Genomic DNA, 23,916 nt, shown 5'->3' with positions numbered 1-23,916 from the left:
TGTGTGACTTATTGAGGACATATGTTCTCTTACTTTTCTAATTTCACAAATTTTCACATCTTGGATAAACGATTGAAAAAATCTTGTGAAATTGTAATGAAGGGGCTGTTATGTGTGAGACTTTCGACTTGAACCATAAGTAACCACTTAGCAACAGTGTGCAACCGTGCCTTTTGACGTTTTTCAATGGCCTTGGTTTAGGTATTTTTTCCATAGGGATTTTTTTTAAAGTCTTTGTTTATACTTTGTTTACAAACATTGATTTGAAGCAAATAAGTATTTGAAAATGGGATAAAACTACATATATAAACTACATATTACATATCTTGCAAAATATAAATATTATGAATACATATTTTAGTAGTTTGAGGGCACAGTACTTCATGATTGCTTATCACGATTCTTTGTTCGGTGTTTTTTTTTTTTTCAGAATCATATGTAATGTTGAACATAATTTGTATTATTATTATTATTATTATAATTTAGATAAAATAATGCAGGCTGATGACCTTAACAAAACCATATTTGTCGTAAATCTGTCTTTAATTATCACGTTATCATTAAAAATCAAATCCCCTAATTTGGACAAAATGAGTGGGATTTTTACTTCCGGACCTAACTGTGACACTCTATAGCAGTGGTGTCGGTCCTGGAGAGCCACAGTCCTGTAGAGTTTTGCTCCAACCTTGATAAAAACCCACCTGCCTGTAGCTTTCTAGTGACCTTGGTTAGCTTGTCCAGGTGTTTTTGATTAGGGTTGGAGCGAAACTCTGTAGGCCACCCCTGCTGTATAACAACACACAGAACACCCTAGCAACCACCTATAATGTCTAAGAACACTATCCCATCTACATAATATGTGCAAAAGAAAAAATAAGAACACCTTAGCAACCATCTAGCATTGTGACTTCAGCACAATTTGCTACAACCTCAGTATTTAAGCACACATCAATTCCTAAGGACACCTTTTATTTTTTTCAAAAGAAACAAATATGATCATGTTGTTCATCAATATAGAGTCACATAACTACACACTTGCCTGTTCACCAATCCAGTGCAGGCGTCTCTCACATCTCAGGGATAATGTCACCCATGTGCACGTTGTTTCACTGGCAGCTGCCATTCCTCACAATAAAAATGCCAGTGTCACGTATCCTGTTCCCTCAGGAGCCCTGCACAGAAATCAGTCAATGTCTTTGGGACGCTTTCATGATGGATGCCTCTGTTTATTTGCATTCGCAGGTTATTTATTTGCACAGAGGCACAAACGATCAGAGGAAGAGGACATCTAATTACTCATCCACCCCCGTCCACACATACTGTATCTCAGGGGCTGCAAACAGCATCTCTAATGAAAATGAAACTATTCAGTCAAACAGCTAAAGTTTTCTCTCTGTTTTGTAAGGAAATTTAGATTTAAAAAAAAAACTAAATGAACTTTGATTCATAGCAAATTTATGTTTGATTTGTGATTATAAGTTTATTGTACAGGTAACTCATCAGTCTTCATCTAATAAAATTATTTTGATCAGAAAAGCATATTTAGATTGGTTTCACTTTGTGCTGTAAATGCATGTGATTTTAATGTCTAAGCTGAACTGCCTTGCAGGTGATTGAAATCATCACTTCTGATCACAGATTTAATGAAGAAAGAGATGCAATAGTCAGTAAGATGAGCTGAACAGCCCCTGAGACAAACATGTTGCTCTAAAGAGGAGATGACATGCATGAGGTGAACAGGTGTCACTGATGTCATTCCTCCTGAGGACACAGTTTGTTTATTTATTTATTTATTTATTTATTTTTCCATAGTGGTAATCAATAACCAGATTTCACACAAAAATGTCAGGCCTGACATTTTTCATCTCTAACGTGGACATCAGAGACTTTTAAATATTATTTATTTTATAATAAAATATTTAATTTTATTATAAAATACATGTTTACATAAAATAAAAAGAATGTTACAACATTTAATTAACAAATAAAATATTTTATTCTAAAATATTATATTATAAAATCAAACAATTGATTTGCTTTCATAACAGGGTTTTGTTATATTTTATAGGGGCAAGTTGGACCAAATGAATGAAAAACAGGAACAGAAGTCTTTCAGTACTGTTTAAAAAGCATTCCATATGTATCATGAAGAAGGATGAAAGAACATGAAAAATAGAAATAATAAGAAACGAGTAGATGTGTTCAACCTTTTGTCTGACAGTGAACTTCCTGAACTAAGAAATGCTTGTACACAAAAGCCATGAATAAAAACAGCTCCACCTGCATTTTGAACAATCACTGGCCTTCATCTAAAAGCCACGTTTAGTTCCCGTGGGCACGGTTGTTTGCTCGGCAAATAAATAACGTGGAATGATGTTTACTCTGATTTTCCGAAAAGGACGACAATGTTCCATCCTGCTGGGCCATTGTCCTCGGCAAGGACTCCACACTGAAATGAATGTTTCTCTCCATGCAGTGTGCTCCTCAATGATAAAAACGTCTGCTGTCAGCTCCGGTTTGAGAAGGAGAAGACTTTGTGCAAATTAGACCAACCCCTCTTTACCTCTGAAAGCAGTCCATTCTCTATGGGCATTTTATTTTGTTCAGGCCTGAATCCCTCCTCCATCACCCCACACTGCCTCTTCAAAACTGCTCCTCTTTTATTCCTGACGGCTCAAAGAGCGTCTCTATCCATCGGTTGATGCCCTTGTGATCACCATGACTACCTTAGGGAAGGAGCTTCCCATTGCAATGTTTTAGAATAGTGATATCTTAAATATTGAGGGACAACAGAGGTCTGAGTGGCGTGCAGATTTACTGCTACTCATGCATTCCTCCTAATGCTTGACATATAGCAAGTTATGCAATAGCAGTAAACTCATTCTGATTTAAGGTTAATCCAATTTAAATTTAAAGGTATCCAGGGTTCAATACAAGACATAATCGACCATGTCAGTTACCATGAAAAATTATTTTCTTTAAAAAAGCAAAAAAAGACAAAAATATTATAAATGGAAGTAAATGGGGCATATGAAAGTGAATGTAGCCAATGTGTTTAGAAATTAAAATACTAAAAGATGTAAAAGACATAATATTATTATATCTTGATTTTAGTGAAAATAGTCTGTGTAAGTTATTGAGGGTGACCATACATCCTCTTTTTATTGGATATGTCTTGGCCTGGATTTCTTAACTGCCATAAATGTCCAAGTTTTGGCTTGGTTTTCCTATTGACATGCTCTACAGTGCTCATGCATTAAATGAAAGTATATTTGCATTGCTTTGATCGTACTCTATAGATCCCACCTTCTTGCACGCAACAGTTGGCCAATTATGTACAATGCTGGCATGCTATTTGTCAAACTATTTTTCATTCATTACCTTCAGCAAGTGTAAAAACAATAGGAAAACAAAGCCAAAACCTGGAGATTTTAGACAATTTCGAAATCATGGGCAGTACATGTCTGGAAAAAGAGTTACGCTTTTACAACTTTGTTTCCATGTATGACAACAACAGAGCAGCATAAACTTTAAATAAAATTTGAACAGCTCAAATAATACGAAAAAAAAAAAATAACCTTGAAGTTCGCATTTTAATAAATAAGGGACAAGCCAAAATGACTTCTGCTAATCAACATTAAAAGTTGTCGGTTGAGCTTAACTTGTTTTTAACCTTAAATATTTGCCTAATTTAAAGTCAAAACTCTTGCATGTCAGCAGTGAATGCAGTCACTTTCAAAAGTTGTGTTACAGAAGCCTAGAGTAGAGCTCTGCATACCAAGACCTCATTAAATGCACAGCATTCCACCAAACATCTGAGGGTCATTATCACCAACAATGATAATGTCTATTGTACATCATGCTGTCATGTCTAATGTTTTCCATCTTATTTATTTTTTCCGCTTGCTACTATTCACATGGCAGACTCTGATTATTCACATTAATAGTTAATATGACATTTATGAACTGCTGTTTATTCCATGCAATTGTCTGCAAGCCTCACATCTGTAAAAATTATCTGTAATTCTCCCAGGAAGAAGTGAAGGACAGAGCAGGAAAGTGATGGAAACTAGGAGTTAAGCAGATTTATGCCATTCATTGTTTAAAACTGGACACAAATGCATCGCTGATCCATTCAGAGATGTCAGTGTTCCACTGTTATCAGCCTTTCTGAAAATAAAAGGCTTGACTGTATCCAATAAAACAATTAGACACACCTATGACATTTTATGATCATTATTAGGCACCAATATTTACCAACAAGAAATATATGGCTGATTCTTCAGGGCACAATTGACAAAGTTAAACTTGTTAACTGGTTTTTAATTAAAATAATTATATTCCCAATATACAAAATATCAAATACACACTGCTTTGGTAATGGTAAATAATAAAGATATTTATGGGATAAATTGTGATTTTTTAATTTTAAATAATAAAGATATTTAACTGTTTCTTTTTCTATAAGTTTATCTAAATTATCTACACATCATTTTAAATAATTTAAGAGACAAGAAAAGGTCTCCTAATTTATAAATAGCTTATATATCAGCTTCAGTCAGTTTCAAACATTGATATCATGCGGATCAGGAAATAACAGCAGCTAGTTAGTGTGTATCTGGTGGTAAAGCATAGGGCCTCAAGTCAGAAAAACATCTAATTAAAAGTCTCTTTGATAGCTTGTTACTTTGCAGTGCTCATAGATGGACATAGGTCTGAGATTGCTGCAGTAGCACGTCATTCTCTAAGTATTCGCCTATAACTTAAAATGCCACATGCACTCTCTCTTCCTCATTCAGACCACAAACCAAAGCACATCTCCAGCAACACAGAAAGTTTTTGGAGTCTTTCACCAAACATCTTGAGTGTCTGGCCAGCGCTTGTTCAATGCTCTTGTATACAATCAAGAATGCTACGCTCCCACAGTGCCTTCAAAAGCCCTGAATTAATAATCACAGCACTTTATAGGAGCTATGTAGATTAGCAACCAGTCATGTTTGCTGCCTTAAATTATTAATGAGTTGTCTGCACCACAACTTGACCTTCCTCCTGATGCTGCTGTCTCCAAACATGCATGCAAGCAAGATGAAGCATTGTGAGGTAAAGTGCCAGGGCTTTTTATAGGAGACATGCTTTTACTGAATGAGAAGGATTGGAGCGAAAATAACATGGAATTGCTACTAAACTACTTGGACCTGTGACTGTTGAGGCAAAAGATCAGAGAAAATGACTTTCCCATAAAGGGACGTCAACTGGCAAGGCTGAAAAGTCACCAAAGTAAAATACTGAATGACATGAAACACAACAAAACCAATGAAAACAACAGGTTATATGTGCAGTCTTCAAAGGAAAACATTTGTCTGCTAGAATGCCTTTTGTCCAGCAAAATGCTAAGAGAATGAAAAGTATTGAACACTGAATTCAACATATTTGTGAATATATGGCAGGAAAAAAGGATTGTTTAGAGTCTTGCCCGATGAGCATTGACCTCTGCTTATTTAATATCAGTGGACATCTGCCATAGACTCCAGTGAAGCAGTGCATTCAATGAATCATACGCACAGATTCATGTATTAAAACAGATCAAACAGCATGATAGTGCTATTTTGTGGCTTTTGGTCAATGTTGTAAGACAATCTACTTGTAAACACTGACAAAAGTAACTTTCTGCAGACGTTTAAAATTCTCCCAAAATACTGACACATCCTTCACTACAATCAAACGTTCTCTAGAAACATATACAACCGAGCAATTAACAGTTCATAGCTAAATCCATATGCTGTTTTAAATATATATTTAATAATAAAATCTAAAAGCTGTCCTTGACGTGTAAATGTTTTTCTGATGTCAGGACGTTAAAGAAATTTAGATTTCTGCAGTCTGATTTCAACGGGGTTTGTTTTTCTTTTTTTCCAAAGGCTCACTGAAAATGACATTTCTCATTACAACTAATGACAGATGTGTCCCACATTTTTCTTTCTGTCGTTATATCCATAGACAGTAAAGGTTATATCCGCTTATTTGGCGACATCAGTTAAATCAACTTGACAATTTCTGTGCTTGATTTTCACTCTATACCTCCCTCTAGTGGACAATATTACTACCTTTTTAATTTTAGTTTTACTTGGTAGACTGACTTTGAAATGGAGATTCTGCTAATCTTCTGTTAAACTACTAACAGACAAGCAATTACCACATTTAATGGAAAATAACATCTCATGTTTTTCACACAAAGACCACCACAGTAGTAACTAATTTATTTACTTTGTTTCTCAGCCTAATTTGGCTCATATATCCATTAGAAGAGACTAATAATTCTGTCCATTTATAAACCTTTTTTTTTTTCTGATGCATCCTTTGTAATCAAAACTCCTAACATTCTAGAGAAATTATACAGCATAACATCTTGAAACAATGAAGTTTTACTTCTAGAAAATAAATAGCTTCAAAAAGTAAAACGTGAAGGAATATATTCTGAAAGAGAAGGTTTGGCATGGAACAGTTAATAAAAATCTCCAATATGTATATACGATCTTGTTGAGGCCCATGAGAAAGTTTACACATTAAGGAAAACAATCAGTGCACAGGCATGTATTAAACTCTTATGCGCACACACACACACACACACAAAATAGTATTAACATTCACTCACTCACTCACACACATTTTATACAGCCAATTGATTGGGGCTCTAATTTATAATTATAGCATGACTTAATTTGTTTATCTTTTGATTTTGCAAACATTTCCAGCTGTGCTGGCAACAAAATGACAAAACAGGAAAACAAAAACAAAGAACGTGGATGAAAACACAGAACTGAGTTTGACTTAAATAGAGAGTGACACACAAAAGCTGAGAATAGCAAATGGCATACTGAAAACAAAAGCAATGACAGGAACAATAGTGTTTGCCCTTCATATTCCCTTCGTCACAGTCATTCGTGGTTACTGGCATGCTCGGTTGATGGATGAGGTCCACACTGTAACTTCAGTGTCTTAGATGAGTTCATGGAATAAGAAAAGGCCTTGAGTTTTAAAGGGCTTCTCATTGGTACTGTCTATAGTCTCCGAATGATGAAGCAGGCATGGGAGCAGGTTCTTCTGCATACTGTGGGCCTGTAGAGAAAAGATGATGTTGGCTTCTCTGTTTGATTTAAATATTACTTTTGAATATTCATATTTTAAAGGGGTGGTTGATCAGCTTTTTTTGAAAGCTTGATTGTGTTAATGGGGTGCAGTGTAACATGTCCATGTTTCATTAAAAAAAAAAAAAAAACGCATTACTTTCACATATTTTAACTTTATTCTACACTGCTGTTTTCATTCTTGTCAAAATGGTCTGTTGAGTTCCTGGTTCTATGAAGCCCCTCCCTCAGAATTATGCAATGGGCTCTAAATGGGTTAACGGGCTCAATGTGTTTGTGATTCACTAACCGCCTAGTGCACGTTTTCTGGAAACGTCACGCCCCCTTACCATTACGGGTAGTTGCGTGTTCCCGGGGGCGGGGTTTATGTAAACATTGTGATGTCACAAACCCAGGAAGAAGCTCGTTGTAGTCCCTACCAGCCGTTTTATGTAGTCCTTAAACAGTGATTTCTTTAAAAGAAAGAATCTCCCTTCACAACTCCAAACTCTGCGCATTTTAACTCTGTAGATGTTGTTTATGCTCTAACAGCAACATTATACACTAACTAACGTTCAAAAAGTGAAATCAATCAACCACCCCTTTAAAAAGTTTTAGTCAGTTTCAGAGGATGACTTTGCACACTTACCAGTTGGGAATTGCGCTGAGGCGAACCTTGTGAGCAGAATTCCTGCACCCTCTATTAATGCAAGCAGTATACCTCCCATTGCAGCAGAGCCAACCATGGCCACGGGCCCATCTGTGATGAGACAAAAGATTAATACCACACACACAAACATACGTTATTCATTTTTAAAAGAATAAAAAAAGAAGAATGCACTTAATATTTATTAACTCACTTACACGACCACATCATTATCCACATTTCTTTGGATTTTGACTTACTTCTTGCTGCTAAAATGGCTCCTGTCATGGCTCCACTTGTGATTGAGTTCCAGGGGTCTTCTTTGCCCCTCACCTTCACCAGTCCACAATCAATCATGGAGAAGAGGCCACCCCACACAGCAAAGCTTCCTAATGACGACAAACATTTGTATTGTGCAATATATTTTAAAGTAAAACGAAGATGTGTGATGCAGACGATGTCTAAATAAATAAATAAAATGTTAAAATAAAAATAAAATAAAAAATTAGCTATTAAGACTCTGTTATCTGCTAATCTTGACAACCTAAAAAGTCCAAATAGTGGACAATTAATCAGATTCCAGATTTTATAATATTTTTTTTATATATTATTATTAATCCCGGATATCACTAATGCAGACAAGGTCAACCGTACACTACTTTTCAAAAGTTTAGGGTCAGATTTTTTTTTAGAAATCAATTTTTATTCTGACATTCGCTCCTATAAGAAACAAAATCAGGTGCCAAATGAAACGTTTTATTAATTAATATATTTTTCTTAACACTAACATTTCAGTCATAATGTCATGTGTTTATGTCTCCCCTCCTTTCACAGCCTCAGAATTTTAATCCATCTTGTAGATGTCCTGGGAACTAAACGTCTAAAGAATTGTTTGTGAAGAATTGTCACAAAGAATTGTTTACTACACAGAATCTGTGCCAATACCACGGACCATAACTATATCAGCATCACTTGTCTTGCACACATCCAGTCTGTTTTTCTTCATTAGTAACATGCAATTATATAGGAGGTGTAGAATTTCATCTTTAGCTCCTTGCATTCTTTCTTATGTCAACAGGTTATGTAATGAATATACAATATAGTGCATATATTCAGCAAAATGCTCCTCTTATTCACAGCTGATGGCACACAACTGACAGCTTTACCTGCTGTAGTTTGTTCAGATTGTGCACAAAATGGACCCTGCTTTTCTAGACTTCTACTTCGCACGTCTCTGTCATTTTCAATCTCTCTCATGCTACACAACTAGAAACCTGCTTTAAGCAAGAGTGCCGTCAGTGCTGGTGTTCGGCAAAGATGAGGACTGTTTGAAAGTCTACTTTCCACTAAAACTCTGATGCACCTCTGTTTATAACCTCAACATAACAAAAGATGTGATCGTAAAACAAGCAGGAAAAAAGGCATTACATGCAAGTTTTTAAGTCATCATGTAAATGTATATAGTCACCAGTGGCGATCTCATCAAAAATATCACTTGCAAATTAATATTTTTGGTTCGGTTTTAGGCGCCCTGTGTTACAAAAGTTTTAAATAAAAGCTTCAAATAAATAAATGGAATTATCAAAGAATCCTGAAACAAAATGGAACAGTTTCAACGAAAATATGAAGCAGAACAACTGTTTTCAACACTGATTATAACAAGACATTCTTGAGCACCAAATCAGCATATAAGAATGATTTCTGATCTGAATGATTTTTTCTTTCTTTTTTTTAACAAATAAATGCTACTTTGGTTTGACTTTCAAAAACATTAAAAAAAATCTTACTGACCCCAAACTTTTTAGTTTTTCAGAGTGTATCACTCTGCACACGATAACATAGATAACCTTTGAACTTTACATTACCTCCTAGCTGTGGAGCTCTGGTCCTTATGGCTGTCAAGCTACCCCTCATTCTGTGATTCATTCCCTAAAGAGATGAAAAACAAACAAAAACAACAATGTCATCTTAATATTGGACCCAAGAAGGACTTCATGCAGTTGATGAGCACCACTGTATCATCAGCATGGAGAATCACTCACAGAAGGAGAGTTTCTAAAGCCTTTGACGGCCTGAAAGATCCCTCCACCGATGGCCCCCATGGTGAAGGCGCCCCCACAGTCGTCCACGATCCTCCAGGGGCTGAGAAACAAGAGAGCTCGCGATGATGAGAGCGATAACAGTAAATAAATTCATCTCTCCTACTAACCACCCATGAAAAAAAAAAAAAAAAAAAGTACTCTGGTAAACGCAGTTTAAAAACAACAACGGCATGGTATTACCATGAAACACCTCTGAAATTACTTCATATATGTTAATGAAAATCCTACTCGACGAAGTATTCATAAAGTCTCCCAAATAAACGAGACAAAAAAACAAGTCTTATAATATATATATATATATATATATATATATATATATATATATATATATATATATATATATATATATATATATAGCATTTCTTTAGTGCTTATGCTTTCACGTCTTATTGCTAGTCGGTTGATCTACAGATTCCGCTGCCCTTATGTTAATAGAAATAATATATATTATGTTTATATATATAATAGATATTATTAGTCAACATAATATAAAAACAACATCAACTGATGACGGATGCCTGCAGAACAAGGTCATGTGCTTGACTGACAGCATGAAGCCTTCACTGAAGGACATCGCGTTGAGAAGCGTCCATCAAACCGAGCATATCACGATCATTCGAGCAGCGCACAGCCTGACAATTAACTAGACCATTTAACAGATATATAACTGTTAGGAATGTATAAAACAAGAAGTAGTTTGGGGCTGTCGGCTCACCATGGCTCCCTCGCGTACTCCTCCATTTTGTTCTTTTCCTGTTCGCACTGACGTAATCAGACACGTGCTGTTGCTGCGGGTGACGTCAGGTTATTCGCGTGATCTTTTGCTGTCTCTTTCTTTGTGATCGTTGTGTAGAGGACCCTCTAGTGGCAATATTTCTACTAACTGCAACTATTGGCGGTGATATAATAAGCAGCGGTCCCCAAAATGTGTGACCTCCACCTCGTCCAGAGGCTATGATGGCCTCCACACATTGGAATTGAGATTATAAATCACAATTATGCCTGAAAAACTTCAGCTTCTAGTATCTCGAAATTCCCATGTAATGAAAGTTGTCAAGCAGCTAATAAAACAGAGGAGATGGAGCAACACTATAAATTAGTAGATGGCTCTGCATTAAAACAAGAACTCAATAATCTCTCTCTCTCCCTCTCTCTCTCTCTCTCTCTCTCTCTCTCTCTCTCTCTCTCTCTCTCTCTCTCTCTCTCTCTCTCTCTCTCTCTCTCTCTCTCTCTCTCTCTCTCTCTCTCTCTCTCTCTCTCTCTCTCTCTCTCTATCTCTCTCTCTCCCTCTCTCTCTCATGTGGCCTTTAAGTCATTGCTCTGAGTCTGACAGGCTGTTGGCTATGTTTCCATTATTAGGAAGGGGAAAGGAATGAGATGCAGACTGAGCCCTCGTTGAGAAATGACCAAATATAGACATTTCAGCAGTGCTGAGGGTTAGTCGGAGCAGTCAAAATATAAACTAGCTTGCTTCGATTCCAATAAACTTTCAAACTCTGAAGGAAAAGTCCACTTCTGAAGGGCTCTGAAAATGATGAACAACAGACCTTTGCAATCCAGTAATTACAAAGTAATCTATGCATTACTTTAAAAGCAATACTCTATGCATTGCACTGAGCATCATGCCATTTATTTGAAGAGTACAATTCTACAAGAAAAGATTTTAAATGTGTAACCTGTGAGCAAGTTTTACCTCACAAGTGGCTTTAAAGATAAAAAGTGTGTTCTTGTGTTCTTTTTCTTTGACCATCCTACAGCCTTCATGTATAGTTCTTTATTCTAGTGACCAAATGAGCTAAGCAGGATTATGTGGCATTTGCAACAATGCATTAGATCACTGACTTTTCCATGCCGAGGGAACTCATTGTTGCTCTGGAAGCGTGCTACAGCCCTTTATTAGGGTCTGTGTGATCATGTAAAGAGCTATTCACTAATACTAGAATCATTCATTCAATCTATGGTTCTGAACTAGACTCTAAAACTTTTACTGTTTTTATGTCTTCATACAATGATTCAGTTAGACTGGAGGAAACAAAAAAGATTTACAAGGTCAGTATTGCATAAGGTTATATGAAGCTTAAAGAAGATATGAGGACAGAATTTTCATGTTTGGGTGGAGTACCCCTTGAAGGAGTTTGTTTTGATGTTAACAGACCAGTGATAACTACAACTAAAACTAGTTTCAGGTATGAAATAAAGATGAAATGAAATAAAAAATAAATAGACGAAACACTGATGAAACAAACATGATTCTGATATTTTTCTGACAATTACCTGAAATTAATAAAGTAAAATCCCATGACCAGGTGTGTTTGTTGGACCAATCATATCTTTATCCGGCAGATTAATCCAGAACTTATTTTATTTTCTAACACAAACTGAATTAGCATAACATTCCACTGTAGATTTTACTAGATGTGCTCTTGAAGAAACTGAGATCATGCAAGCATGAAAATATATTGTCTTCAAAGCACGTGAGGTACATTAACCTTTATTATGTGCAGAGATTGCTTCCATTCCCAAAGTAAAAACTCACTACATTTTTAATGTTTTTTGATAAATTACAAATGGATGGTAAAAAAAAAAAAAAATAAAATTACACTTTACAGTGATAAACATTTATATACTCAATTGATTACATGCAATTTTAAAGGAAAACTCAAATTACAAAATAAATATTGAATACACAGTCATATTCACAGATCTGATTAACCATTGCTTTCTCTTTAAAGCTGTAATCCTGTTCTCTTTCACGCCAAATCATAAAAAACAAGGCATTAAGTACCATGGAAACTATATATTATTTGTCATTTTTGATTAGAATCCCACCTTTATTCCCTGATCAGCAAGAGCTTTTACAATAGAGATTCCTAAACCCCAAATAACTAGGATAAAATCCAGACAATTATTTGTTCTTACATTGTTCAACTCAGTCAGCTGTAAGAAGATCCAATTCGACTGCAGAAACAAATATCTTTTTTAACATCCACATACTGTATCAACACATATTAGACAATCTATGATATGAAATTATTCATTTAGTGCAAATGACAAGCAAGGCATCAACTCTGCAGTTCCATAGGCCACTGAAGCCTCTGAGCACCCATGACTGCACCACATTTCTATCGTCCAGTGTATTTTGTACAAAGACTCCTGGGTAGAAGCAGTTGAATATCACCATATATACGAGTCCTTGCATGTCTTCCATACTATAGGGCAGCAGTAAGACTTTGCATGGAAGATTCTGAGTAACGATCTTCTCAAGGTCTGTGAGATGTCTGTCCTTTCATTCCTGCCATTTTCTTCACCCATAATTATCTCTCTGCATTGCCAGATTATTGCAAGAGCTTTGGTAATGTAACCTATCAAAAATGATTCATGGTGAGTTAAAATGTTCAACATTTTCTCAGGGAAAACTGAATAAATCTATCTATCTATCTATCCATCCATCCATCCATCCATCCATGATGCATATATATATATATATATATAATGCATACATGTGCATTTTTATTTACATATCAAATTATTTTCTACTATTGTCTACAAATATATCATCTACAATTTAAAATTTATATTATTTATATAATTACATTTTAAAAATATAATTTCCTACCTTTTTGAGCTGTTTTACATTGCTGCCTCTAATGGAAGCCAGAAGTTGGTCCCTTGAGTTTTGAGCTCCTCCTCTTCCTCCTTTCTTATCGTCTAGTTTCCTTTGTGACACGGGCGTCAGGGAGTTCTTCAGGAAGTCTCCGTCTAGCATTGGAGGTGGAGGCGGTGGTGGTCCTCCAGGTGGTGGTGGTGGCGGAGGTGGTCCTCCACCAAGCCCACTGACCCTTTTCTTATGAGTCAACTTGGGTGACGGGGTGGGTGACGGTACGGGAGAAGTTATAGGAGACGGTCTAGGCGAAGCTTTCGGGGAGCCTTTACCAAAGCCGGGTTTTGGAACTTCTAATGTGTCTTTCTTGTCTCCAGTGCCTTGGGCCTGTGCCTGCTTCTGTTCCTGCAGCCGCTTTTGCCGCTGACGGTCCATATTGCGACTAAGTATATTGGTCATGGTCATACGTGGACCAGCTAACTCAAAGTGGTAGCCCAGTTTCAGAAGAGTCGTGTTTTCTTTCAATATTTTGGTCATCTCCATTTCTGACTTTCCTCCAATGATGTGCCGCTGGTTGTGGAAGCGTAACTCAGTGAGGGTGGAGTTGTGTTGGAGGGCATGTATCAAGGCCATAACACCTTTGCTAGTAAGAAGATTGGAGTCCAAATTGATGCTAGTGATACTTTTGTTATTTCGTAAGGTCTCAGCAATAGCATAAGCCACGTGGTCATCGGCACGGCAGTTAGCCAAAGAAAACACTTTGATGTGTGTGTTGTTTTTTAAGGCCTCGGCGAACTGAATAAGTGTTTTGGTTTTTATGACCTCTGAATTGTTCACATTGAGATCAGTCATGCTCGGATCGTTGCAACAAACTCTCTCCAAATCTTCATCAAACATGCTGGCTGACTCATCTTCCTCTTCCTCCTCTTTTGTCTTACTTTTTGAAATAGTATCTGAGACACAGTTTCCAATTTTCTCTTGCTTAATGGGTTCATGAACTTCATTTTCAATTTCATTTTGTTTCTGAACATCCCCTCTTCCCTTATCGCTTGATTTTGCATTATATTCTTGTGGATTCCTCACATTTTCATAATTTTTTTCCGGTCCTTTTTCTTTATTTTCAGGACATCCCTTTACTTCCTTTTCGCTTAACCTTCTTATTTGGTTTTCTTCCTTCTTCTCTTCTTTTGTTTTGTCTTCTAGAACCTGATTTTGCTTTTCCTCTAACCTGGATGTATAGCCTTTAGTTTTGATTTCCTCTCTCTTCCTAATCTCTTCCTTTCTCTCCCTTTCCTTCTCCTCTTTCTCCTTTATCCTAGAAATCACCTCCTTTGCTCTACTTTCCCCAGATTCCCTTTTCCAGCTGTCTTCCTTTCTGTTTTTCTCTTTACTACCCTCCTTCTTCTCCTGAAGCTTGGATATTAATTCTTTGGTTTTGTTGCTACTACTTTCTCTCATCTCTCTTCTATCTTTGAATTTACTCCCATCATTTTGTTCCTTCACCTCTACTTGCTTCTCACTCTCCTCGTCCTTCCTAGAAAGAGCATATGGGCCAAATTTGTCATCTTTGCTGCCCTCTGTGACCCTGCCGGTCCTGTCCTCCATTCTACCATCACGTTTAGAGAAAGAAGAAGTGAAGGGGGTCCTCTGAAGCCCTCCATCTTTGCTGTCAGACTCGGAGGTATTCTTCTCTTGGCTCAGGCCCATCTTACGCAGGTACTCTTGCTTCCGGCTCTCCTTCTTCGGCTCTCCCTGAGGATTCAACATGTATGAATTATGGACAAACAAGGTGACATATGCAAGATGTGTTATTTTTTTCTTTTGTTTTGTTTTGGGGAAGCCAACTGGAGGAAATGCCAGTAGCTTAGGCCTACATATCAATATTAAAATGTTCAACTGAAGACCAGGCTTCGACACAGATGGTTAAACAAAACCTGTAATGCATGAACACTGGATGTTTACACTGGATGTTTCAGTGAAGATGTAAACTTGCACAGTGGCTGAGTGTTTGATTTGTGAGCCACACTGTTTTGCACTGGAAAGCTCCAGCCTTGGCAGACTTATCCTTAAAAGGCAGTGAGCAAAGGAGCAATCAACCAAGGATCTTCAACCGGGCCATCATTTAAAGAAACTTAACATCCAAAGATAGATATCTCCTTTAGATATATCTTAGGAGGGTTATTTCTCCTGTTTGAATCATGCCTCAAAAAGAAAAAAAACATTCCCATCACCCCTTTTAAAAGTTGTACAAACATGTGCAAGATGTAAAAATAAGGTGACTTTCGCTAAAGACATACAAGTCATAAAATGATATAAATACATCTATATTGAAAACATCTGTCGATACAGAACTTATTTATTGATTTGTTTTGCATTTCTTTCGAGCTCCTACTGCATTAAGCATGTTGGTTCACTCTCAAGCATTCATATTTTAATAGAGGAACTTGTTCGGTAGTGAATATTTTACCTCTGTTGACAGGTTCCTCTGTAAGCAGGATCTGAAGTCCTCGGTCTGGCTGCTTTGTTGTGATTCCTTTTTAAGTGGCGCGGTGGTTGGTTTTAAATCCGTTTGGTCCACAACGATTATTTCACTCGGATCTGGATCGGGAACGACGGAAACCTCTTTCTGCAGCTCCTCCATTTCTTCGGGTGACAGGTTTGACAGCAAGCTGTCGAGGTCCGGGTCCTCGCTCACCTGTCGCCCGGTTTTCGTGAGTCCCCTCACTTTCCTCCGGGACATAGTTGCGTTCAGTGGTGATGCAGAGTAATATAGAATTAGCTGAAGATATCACCTTGTTTTTCCACTTACTTTATCTTTTTAAAAAACTGTTAAAGTTAAAAATGAAGGAGGATGGAAGAGTCAAACTGAAGCCTTTCTGGATGTGAAAGAATCGCGTGGAGCAGCGCGAGACGCGAAGGACTGTCAGCACAAGTTTGTGGTGCTCGGACATTCCTTGAAATCCATCGCGAGCGCATGCCCATATTTAGATGGGGATACATAGTCCTTTAAAGGCAATTGGGAAGGCTATGGTTTTACTAAAACCCAAAAGCATCCCAGAAACAAACTGTTACTTCCTGGTCACTAAGGAAATCAGGATTCCTGGAATACTGACAACATTTTTTCCAGTGATGTTATAGAATGCTATAGAAATATGTTGGATACTATAATAGGCTGCTGTGCTATTCCAGGAATCAGTTTAATGTGGTTCAATAAAATAGCCTAGGCTATTCAGAAATTCGAAGTGATATTTTATCCTAGTAAATGGAAGCAAGCAAGACTACACATTTTTATTTATTTATTTATTTGGTCTTGCTCAGCCTACTTTTCAATAGCTATCATTAACTGTTTTTAACAAAACACTACAGTTATTTTGTGGTATATAAAATATCTTTGTTATATTACAAAATTGTGATGTGTAAAAATGAGGCAGCATTAAATAATGACAATAGGCAAATGCTGATTTCAGGAACTGCATTAACGGAGACAGCATTCATATTCAATTCTGTTTTTATTGTAAAAAAAAGAAAATTATGCAATACTCCTTGTCCAGTCTGTTCAATTAGACCTTTCTTATAGGATGATTAGTGCAAGTACAAACACTAGTAGCCTATTAATTGCTTTTTCCCCCAAAAATGAAAATACCTGTTAATATTCCACACTGTAAAAATTCCTCTTTATAGATCCTTTTCTTATTTGTACTTCACATTCCAAAGTGGCACATACAGTAGCATATGCTGTATATAGCTAAAACAACACTGTTAACTATACATTAATTTAAATAACTGACAAGTTATTTAAACAATGAACAAAGCATCACAACTAATCTTACAAATGTGAGATGAGAAGGTAGCAGAAATCATTTAAAAGTAAATGAACCAAATGCACAAGATGAATTATTTTAAGCTGATACTCATTTTAATGAGAATGTAGTTTTAATTTACACTCTAATTTATCATTTATGATGAACTTTGGAATTAATTAAGGTCCACTCGTGTTAATATGAATGGAAAAAATTGCAACACTCCATATGACGGCAATGGAAGTCCCGCCTTTATGTGTGGTCACATTAGTGAAATTTCTGCAAAAATTTGTGAGCAAAAAGGTCCGTTGTTTGTTGTCAGTAGTGTAGCAATGTATGAAGCACAGCTCACACAGAAGTTACTTTCAAACCAAGAAGATTTCAACTGGTCAACACTGCAAATTCGCATGACCAATTGAACCCAATGTGAAATCAGCATTAGGAAATCTTATGCCCCCATGTGAAATTCCTGAATGCTTGGATTCACATTGAAAATTTTGCCTGCAAAAATTCACTAAACAATGGTAAATATGATCGTACCTTTGTGACTTTCTATCTCACAATTTGAATTTTATATCTTGCAATTTTGATTTTTTTTTTTAGTTTTCTTATCACTATTCAGATTTCCTTCTCAGAATTTGGAGCGAAAAGTATAGGGACTTTGTTTAAACTTTTCTCACTGTGAAGATCTAACAAAACAACATAAATGACTGAAACGTTTTTTAGATCAAAAAGCTTTTTGAAACAAATAAAAATGCACGGACGGACAGCTAATTGAATGCTAACATTAGAGTTATTCCCTTGACAACTGGCCTTCATAGCATGAGATACAATTAAAGACATGCAAATCTAAGGGGTGTTTACATTACAGCTGCTCAAGCCAGATCTAACAACAGTTGATGACCTGCAAGTGCACAGAATGAAGTTTGGTTGGACGCTATGAAAAATGAAATTCATTCGTAATGTAAGTTCTCTCTTATTTACATACTGCATGTTAACTGTCTATAAGACATCTACGTCTCATGTCCGTATGTTAGGTGTCTGTAAGACATGAAAAGCATACAGCATGATTTGATGCTAATGATGCAAGTGACATGCTTGGATTAGCGGTCAAATAAATACATTTTTAACATGTCTATAGTAGAATAAAGTGCAAATGAAAGCTTCTTCTCATTTGGTTGAACAAAGAACAATATCCTGGATGAATCAGAACTAGCAGCCAGTCTCTTCTGCAAGACAGTCATATTTAACAGTCCATTTCGGAGAGTTGGACAAAACATAATGGCACGTTTAAAGCAGTCTTTTGAGTCTGTCAGTTGCTGGATTAAAGTGGGAAGAGTCGTGCTGATTAGTGACACATGAAAGCTGTACATCAAACAAGAAAACACTCCGATGCGTGAGGCGATTCTGAGGTCAGTTCATGCTTCACTCAACAAATTAATCAAGAAATAAATATCATAAATCATTTTTTAAAACAGCTTCTCATTCAAGGGATTCCTCACAAGCATGGGCCCTCTTCATCACCCACTGTATGGGTTATCTTCTCCTCACTGAGGGACTTCAGCTCTTTCAGTGCCCTGGGTACTGGGGAGGGGAATACGGCGGAGGAGCTGAAAACAAAAATAACACAACTTAGAGAAAAGTGTTATGATTGTCTGTGCTACTATATGTAAGTGTGGAGTTTTTATTTCCACTATACACTCTTAAAAATGAAGCTTCTTATTGGAATTGATTGTCCATGAAGAACCTATAACATCCATGGAAACTTTCCATTTCACAAAAGGTTATTTAAAGTGGAAAAAGTTTCTTCAGATTATTAAAATGTTCTTCACACTAAGAAAAAATGGTTATTTTAAGAACCGTTCACTGAAAGCCTCTTTGGAAAACCAAAAATAGTTCTTCTATGCCATTGCTGTGAAAAACCCGTTTTGGGACCTTTGTTTGCAGTATGTGATCTCTGGCAGAGGCCATTTGAATACCTGCTTGACTGTATCCTGCGTCAGGATGATTAGGAGGATAAGGACCCTGGGGCATCATAGGATACTGGTGGGGGACACCTGGATACTGCGGCACCATTGGATATCCAGGATAATCAGGATGTCCAATGGGTTTACCAGAAGCATCGTACATGTGCTCCACAGGATAGCTGGCCATTGGAATATGCTGGGCTGAAATTGAGACTCACGTTAGTAGGTGATGATTTTTATTCTTCATAAAAATCAGTTCATGCAAACAAGTATTTTGAACAGAAGCCATGGAATTTCACTAAGAAGCCAGAGGTTAATTCAGTATGATCACGAAGAGCAATGCAACTGTAATACCAGAAAGAGAAATAAGAAATCAAGTCAAATATATTTATATAGTGCTTTTCACAATACACATTGTTTCAAAGCAGCTTTTCAGAAAACCACAATGATAATTCTTAATAACTTCATGCCTTATAGCCACATATAGCAGACTTGAGCTGGAAGATAATATAGTTACATTTTCCAATGATACAAACAATCAAGCAGTTGCGATTTGATATGTAGTATATAATGTGAGTGCTCTCTGTGTATACTGAAACTTTACAAATAGAGCTGTGTGATAATATACTTTATGTTTTATATATAATAAACTTTTAGTATATTAATGTACTATAAAATAGTTGACATTTTTCGATGATACAGACAATCAAGCAGTTGAGTTTTGCTTGATCTTATATCCAGCTTAACGTGAGTGTACTGTATATATCCAGGTAGGATTTGATGTATTTATAGTTGTTGTACATCATGCAATTAACCCAACAGCAAAAAATAAATAAATAAATAAATAAATAAAAATGCATTAAGATACATGCTAAATATTACATATAATACGTTCATGTGTCTCTGCAAAAAATTTGATATTAACTTTGTTTATTTTTAATTCATTCTTATGTATTTGTAGTAAATTCAGGATGGAGTGTGAAGAGAATAAAGTAATTGCGTTTACCTTCATAAGGAGTTCTGCCACGTTGCTGGTGGCGCTGGTACAGGTAACAACAGGAACACATGAAGCAACAGACCATGGTTGCTATAGCAGCCACAAAGAGCAGGATCGATGAAGCAATGCCAGCTATAGTGGAAGGGCTGAGAGAGGCAGGACAGAAAACTTGTCAGGAAAGACAACACCAATTTTGAATTATCCGATTTGTCTAGGAGAAACTCATAGAAAAATTGCTTTGGATAAAAGCATCTGCTAAATGAATAAATGCAAAATAAAATGCTTGTTGTTAGGTCTAGCAATCAGCAGCTTCACCATTAAGATTAGCATTTCTTTTATAACAGTCATACTTAATTAGTTTTATTTGGCAGTCACATGTGAGGTTAAGGAGCCTCTCTAGGCCACTAAGTGGTCAATAATCTAGAATCTTGAAAAGTGTACCTGAGATGGAACAGCATGCAGCGCTTCTGTCCCGCCTCGGTGATCATCTTGAAGCCATCCAGGCAGCAGTAACGGCGGTGACAGTTCCCACAGCAGAAGGATATGACTGGGCAGTCAAAGCCATTGTGCCAGGTGCCATTTTTGTCCACATACCACAAGCAGTTCTCATCTGCACTCACTGAAAGAAAAAAACAAAGCTAGTGGTTAAATACGCACACACACACATATATAGTGCTGCTTGAAAGTTTGTGAACCCTTTAGATTTGTCTATATTTCTGCATAAATATAACCCCAAAAATCATCATATTTTCATGCAAGTCGTGAAAGTTGACAAAGAGTTGACCCAATCAAACAAATGAGATGAAAATATATACTTTGTCATTTATTTATTCAGGAAAATGATCCAATATTACATATTTGTGAGTGCCAAAAGTACGTGAATCTTTAGGATTAGCTGTTAATTTGAAGGTGAAATTAGAGTCCATCTGTTCAGAGGTGTTTTCAATCAGTGAGATGACTATCAGGTGTCAGTGTGTGCCCTTGTTTTATCTAAAGAACAGGGATCTATCAAAGTTTGGTCATGTTTGTGGAAGTGTATCATGGCACAAAAAAATGAGCTCTCTGAGGACCTCAGAAAAAGAGTTGATGTTGTTCATCAGGCTAGAAAAGGTTACAAAGCCATCTCTAAAGAGTTTGGACTCCACCAATCCCCAGTCAGTCAGATTGTGTACAAATGGAGGAAATTCAAGACCACTGTTACCCTCCCCAGGAGTGCTCCACCAACAAAGAACACTCTTAAAGCAAGACATGCAATAGTCTGTGAGATCGCAGAGGACCCCAGGGTAACTTCAAAGCAACTAAAGGCCTTTCTCACATTGGCTAATGTTAATGTTTATGAGCCCATGTGTGGTGTCCATGGCAGAGTTGCAAGAAGAATGCCACTGCTCTCTTAAAGAACATTGCTGCCCATCTGGAGGTTGCTAAAGATTATGTGGACGAGCCAGAGGAATAATGGAGAAATGTTTTGTGGATGGATGAGACCAAAATAGAACATTTTTGGTTTAAATGAAACGCGTTGTTTGGAGAAAGAACACAGTGCATTCCAGCATAAGAACCTCATCCCATCTGTGAAACATGCTGGTGGTAGTATCATGGGGCTGTTTTGCTGCATCTGGTCCAGGATGGTTCGCCATTATTGATGGAATAATGAATTCTGAATTATACCAGCAAATTCTGAAGGAAAATGTCAGGACATCTGTCCGAGAACTGAATCTCAAGAGAAAGTGGGTCATTCAGCAAGACAACGACCCGGAGCACACAAGTCATTCTACCAAAGAATGGTTAAAGAAGAACAAAGTTAATGTTTTGCACTGATTGAGTCAAATTCTGAACCTTAATCCAATTAAAATTTTGTGGAAGGACCTGAAGCAAGCAGTTCATAGGAGGAAACCCACCAACATCACACAGCTGAAGTGGTTCTGTACTGAGCAATGGGTTAAAATTCCTACAAACCGCTGTGCAGGACAGATCAGCAGTTACAAGAAACGTTACTTGCAGTTATTGCTGCAAAAGCGGGTCACACCAGATACTAAAGGCAAAGATTCATATACTTTTGCCACTCACAAATATTTAACACTGGATAATTTTTCTCAATAAATAAATGACAAAGTATATATTTTTGTCTCCTTTGTTTGATTGGATTCTCTTTGTCTACCGTCAGGATTTGTGTGAAAATCTAATTATGTTTTGGGTGATATTTATGCAGACATATAGAAAATTCTAAAGGATATATATATATAAAATTGATTCTGATTCTGCAAAAAGATTCCAAAGGGGAAGCTGATACAAAACTGGGAGGTTACATAATATAATATGATATGTATATATATATAATTGATTCTGATTCTGCAAAAAGGCCTACAAAAGTAACAGCATTAACATTAAAAAGCTGGTTTCAATATAAAACTATATATATATATACATATATATATATATATATATATATATAAACATTTGAGGATCTGAAACATTTAATAATATAATATGCATTAATAAATAGAACACATATTGTAATGTGTTATTACACAATAAATTGTACACACACACAAACAAACAAACACACACACACTTAAATATTTATAATTAACATTAACAATAACCTTAATAGACAGAGGGGCAAATAATGTGCTATGAGCACATTAATTCATAAGTCCATTAATCATTAATTTAGGATTAGTTAACTGCGTAGACGCTCACTCAGCTAACCCAAATAATGACTGAAGTGCATCTAAGTAATTTCTTGAATTTATGTTGAGTAAAAACCTTTTAATACATCTAAAATTATTATTATTATTATTATTACAGAAATTGCATGTAGGTCCGTTGACCACTTGCTTCAAGGTCTCAACTCTTGGATAATGTTTCAGTTAAGTTACTGGTTCTGCAGTAAATGACCTTCCTATACAGAATGCAGAAGAAAAACAACTGCAGCCTCACGTGAATTTACAAATCTGAGGGGTTTGAGAGCTGCTGCTATAGAGATTACATATTCTGGTTTGTAGCCACGGCAGCTATGTATATATAAATTACATTATAGATAAGAGCTATACGTAACATTTGAGTATTTTTTTTTTCTTTTGCTGATGACGATAATACATTATAAACAGAAACATGTTTGTAAGTAAATATTTGCGACAATGAGGCCTATGAAGAAACTACAATATCGTCTTACCCTGCCAAGCCGAGAAAATGATACAGAGGACCGGTATAATGACGGCGTAGAAGGACATGCTGCTTCCAGTACACTTTCCGTTACAGCAGACAAAACGGTTACGTTTGCATACTTTCAAAAATAGACCTTGAAATGATACAATCTGACACGACTCGCAGACAGCGGAGCTCCGAATCAAGCGGCTTCGTGATGCGATCTGAGTGGAAGGACACACCGCCCGTGACGGTACACGCCCGCGCGCCTCATCTCCAGTACCAGCCTCAGCCTCCTCACTGATTAAATAAATTAAAGGACCTTCATTTCGACTGGCTAATGCTTAGATCTCGTATAAATTATAATTGGAAATGAAGGGAATTATTCAGGGGATTGACCGTAGATGCGCGAAATTCCACGAGGAAAAATGATCCCCGTGGGCTCCTGTAGCAGCTCGCCTCGGCCCCTCTGAATAGTTCACATTTCTGGAGATAAATACGCTCATTCACATTGTATGTGGAGACTACACATGAT

General features: G+C 36.7%; 3 protein-coding genes across 4 annotated transcripts; all 3 read right to left on the bottom strand.

Annotated features, from left to right (window-relative positions):
• Positions 1-6,221: 6,221 nt before the first annotated feature.
• On the bottom strand, positions 6,222-10,739 carry LOC109098952 (translocase of inner mitochondrial membrane 17 homolog A (yeast)). 2 transcript variants are annotated; one of them, XM_019112511.2, is made up of 6 exons: positions 10,588-10,739; positions 9,813-9,912; positions 9,636-9,699; positions 8,031-8,159; positions 7,774-7,884; positions 6,222-7,116 (listed from the first exon to the last, which is right to left on the bottom strand). In XM_019112511.2, the coding sequence occupies exons 1-6, from the start codon at positions 10,611-10,613 to the stop codon at positions 7,046-7,048; spliced, it is 501 nt and encodes a 166-aa protein (XP_018968056.1). In that variant the 5' UTR covers positions 10,614-10,739; the 3' UTR covers positions 6,222-7,045. The 2 variants fall into 2 exon arrangements, with proteins under 2 accessions (XP_018968056.1, XP_042622319.1); XM_042766385.1 differs by lacking the exon at positions 10,588-10,739 and adding an exon at positions 10,421-10,556.
• A 1,471-nt stretch (positions 10,740-12,210) lies between these two features.
• Positions 12,211-16,549, bottom strand: LOC109098951 (leiomodin-1-like). Its single transcript, XM_042766384.1, has 3 exons — positions 15,941-16,549; positions 13,489-15,225; positions 12,211-13,234 (listed from the first exon to the last, which is right to left on the bottom strand). The coding sequence occupies exons 1-3, from the start codon at positions 16,211-16,213 to the stop codon at positions 13,208-13,210; spliced, it is 2,037 nt and encodes a 678-aa protein (XP_042622318.1). The 5' UTR covers positions 16,214-16,549; the 3' UTR covers positions 12,211-13,207.
• Positions 16,550-16,963: 414 nt separating this feature from the next.
• On the bottom strand, positions 16,964-23,843 carry LOC109098753 (protein shisa-4-like). Its single transcript, XM_042766383.1, has 5 exons — positions 23,410-23,843; positions 20,679-20,856; positions 20,247-20,383; positions 19,253-19,441; positions 16,964-18,883 (listed from the first exon to the last, which is right to left on the bottom strand). Exons 1-5 carry the CDS (start codon positions 23,465-23,467, stop codon positions 18,843-18,845), a joined length of 603 nt encoding a protein of 200 aa, XP_042622317.1. The 5' UTR covers positions 23,468-23,843; the 3' UTR covers positions 16,964-18,842.
• Positions 23,844-23,916: the final 73 nt, after the last annotated feature.

The sequence above is a fragment of the Cyprinus carpio genome, chromosome A11 (assembly GCF_018340385.1).
Source record: "Cyprinus carpio isolate SPL01 chromosome A11, ASM1834038v1, whole genome shotgun sequence".
In the NCBI taxonomy this organism is placed as follows: domain Eukaryota; kingdom Metazoa; phylum Chordata; class Actinopteri; order Cypriniformes; family Cyprinidae; genus Cyprinus; species Cyprinus carpio.
The sequence above is the reverse complement of the archived record's forward strand: the minus strand, read 5'-3'. Positions and strand labels throughout refer to the sequence as shown.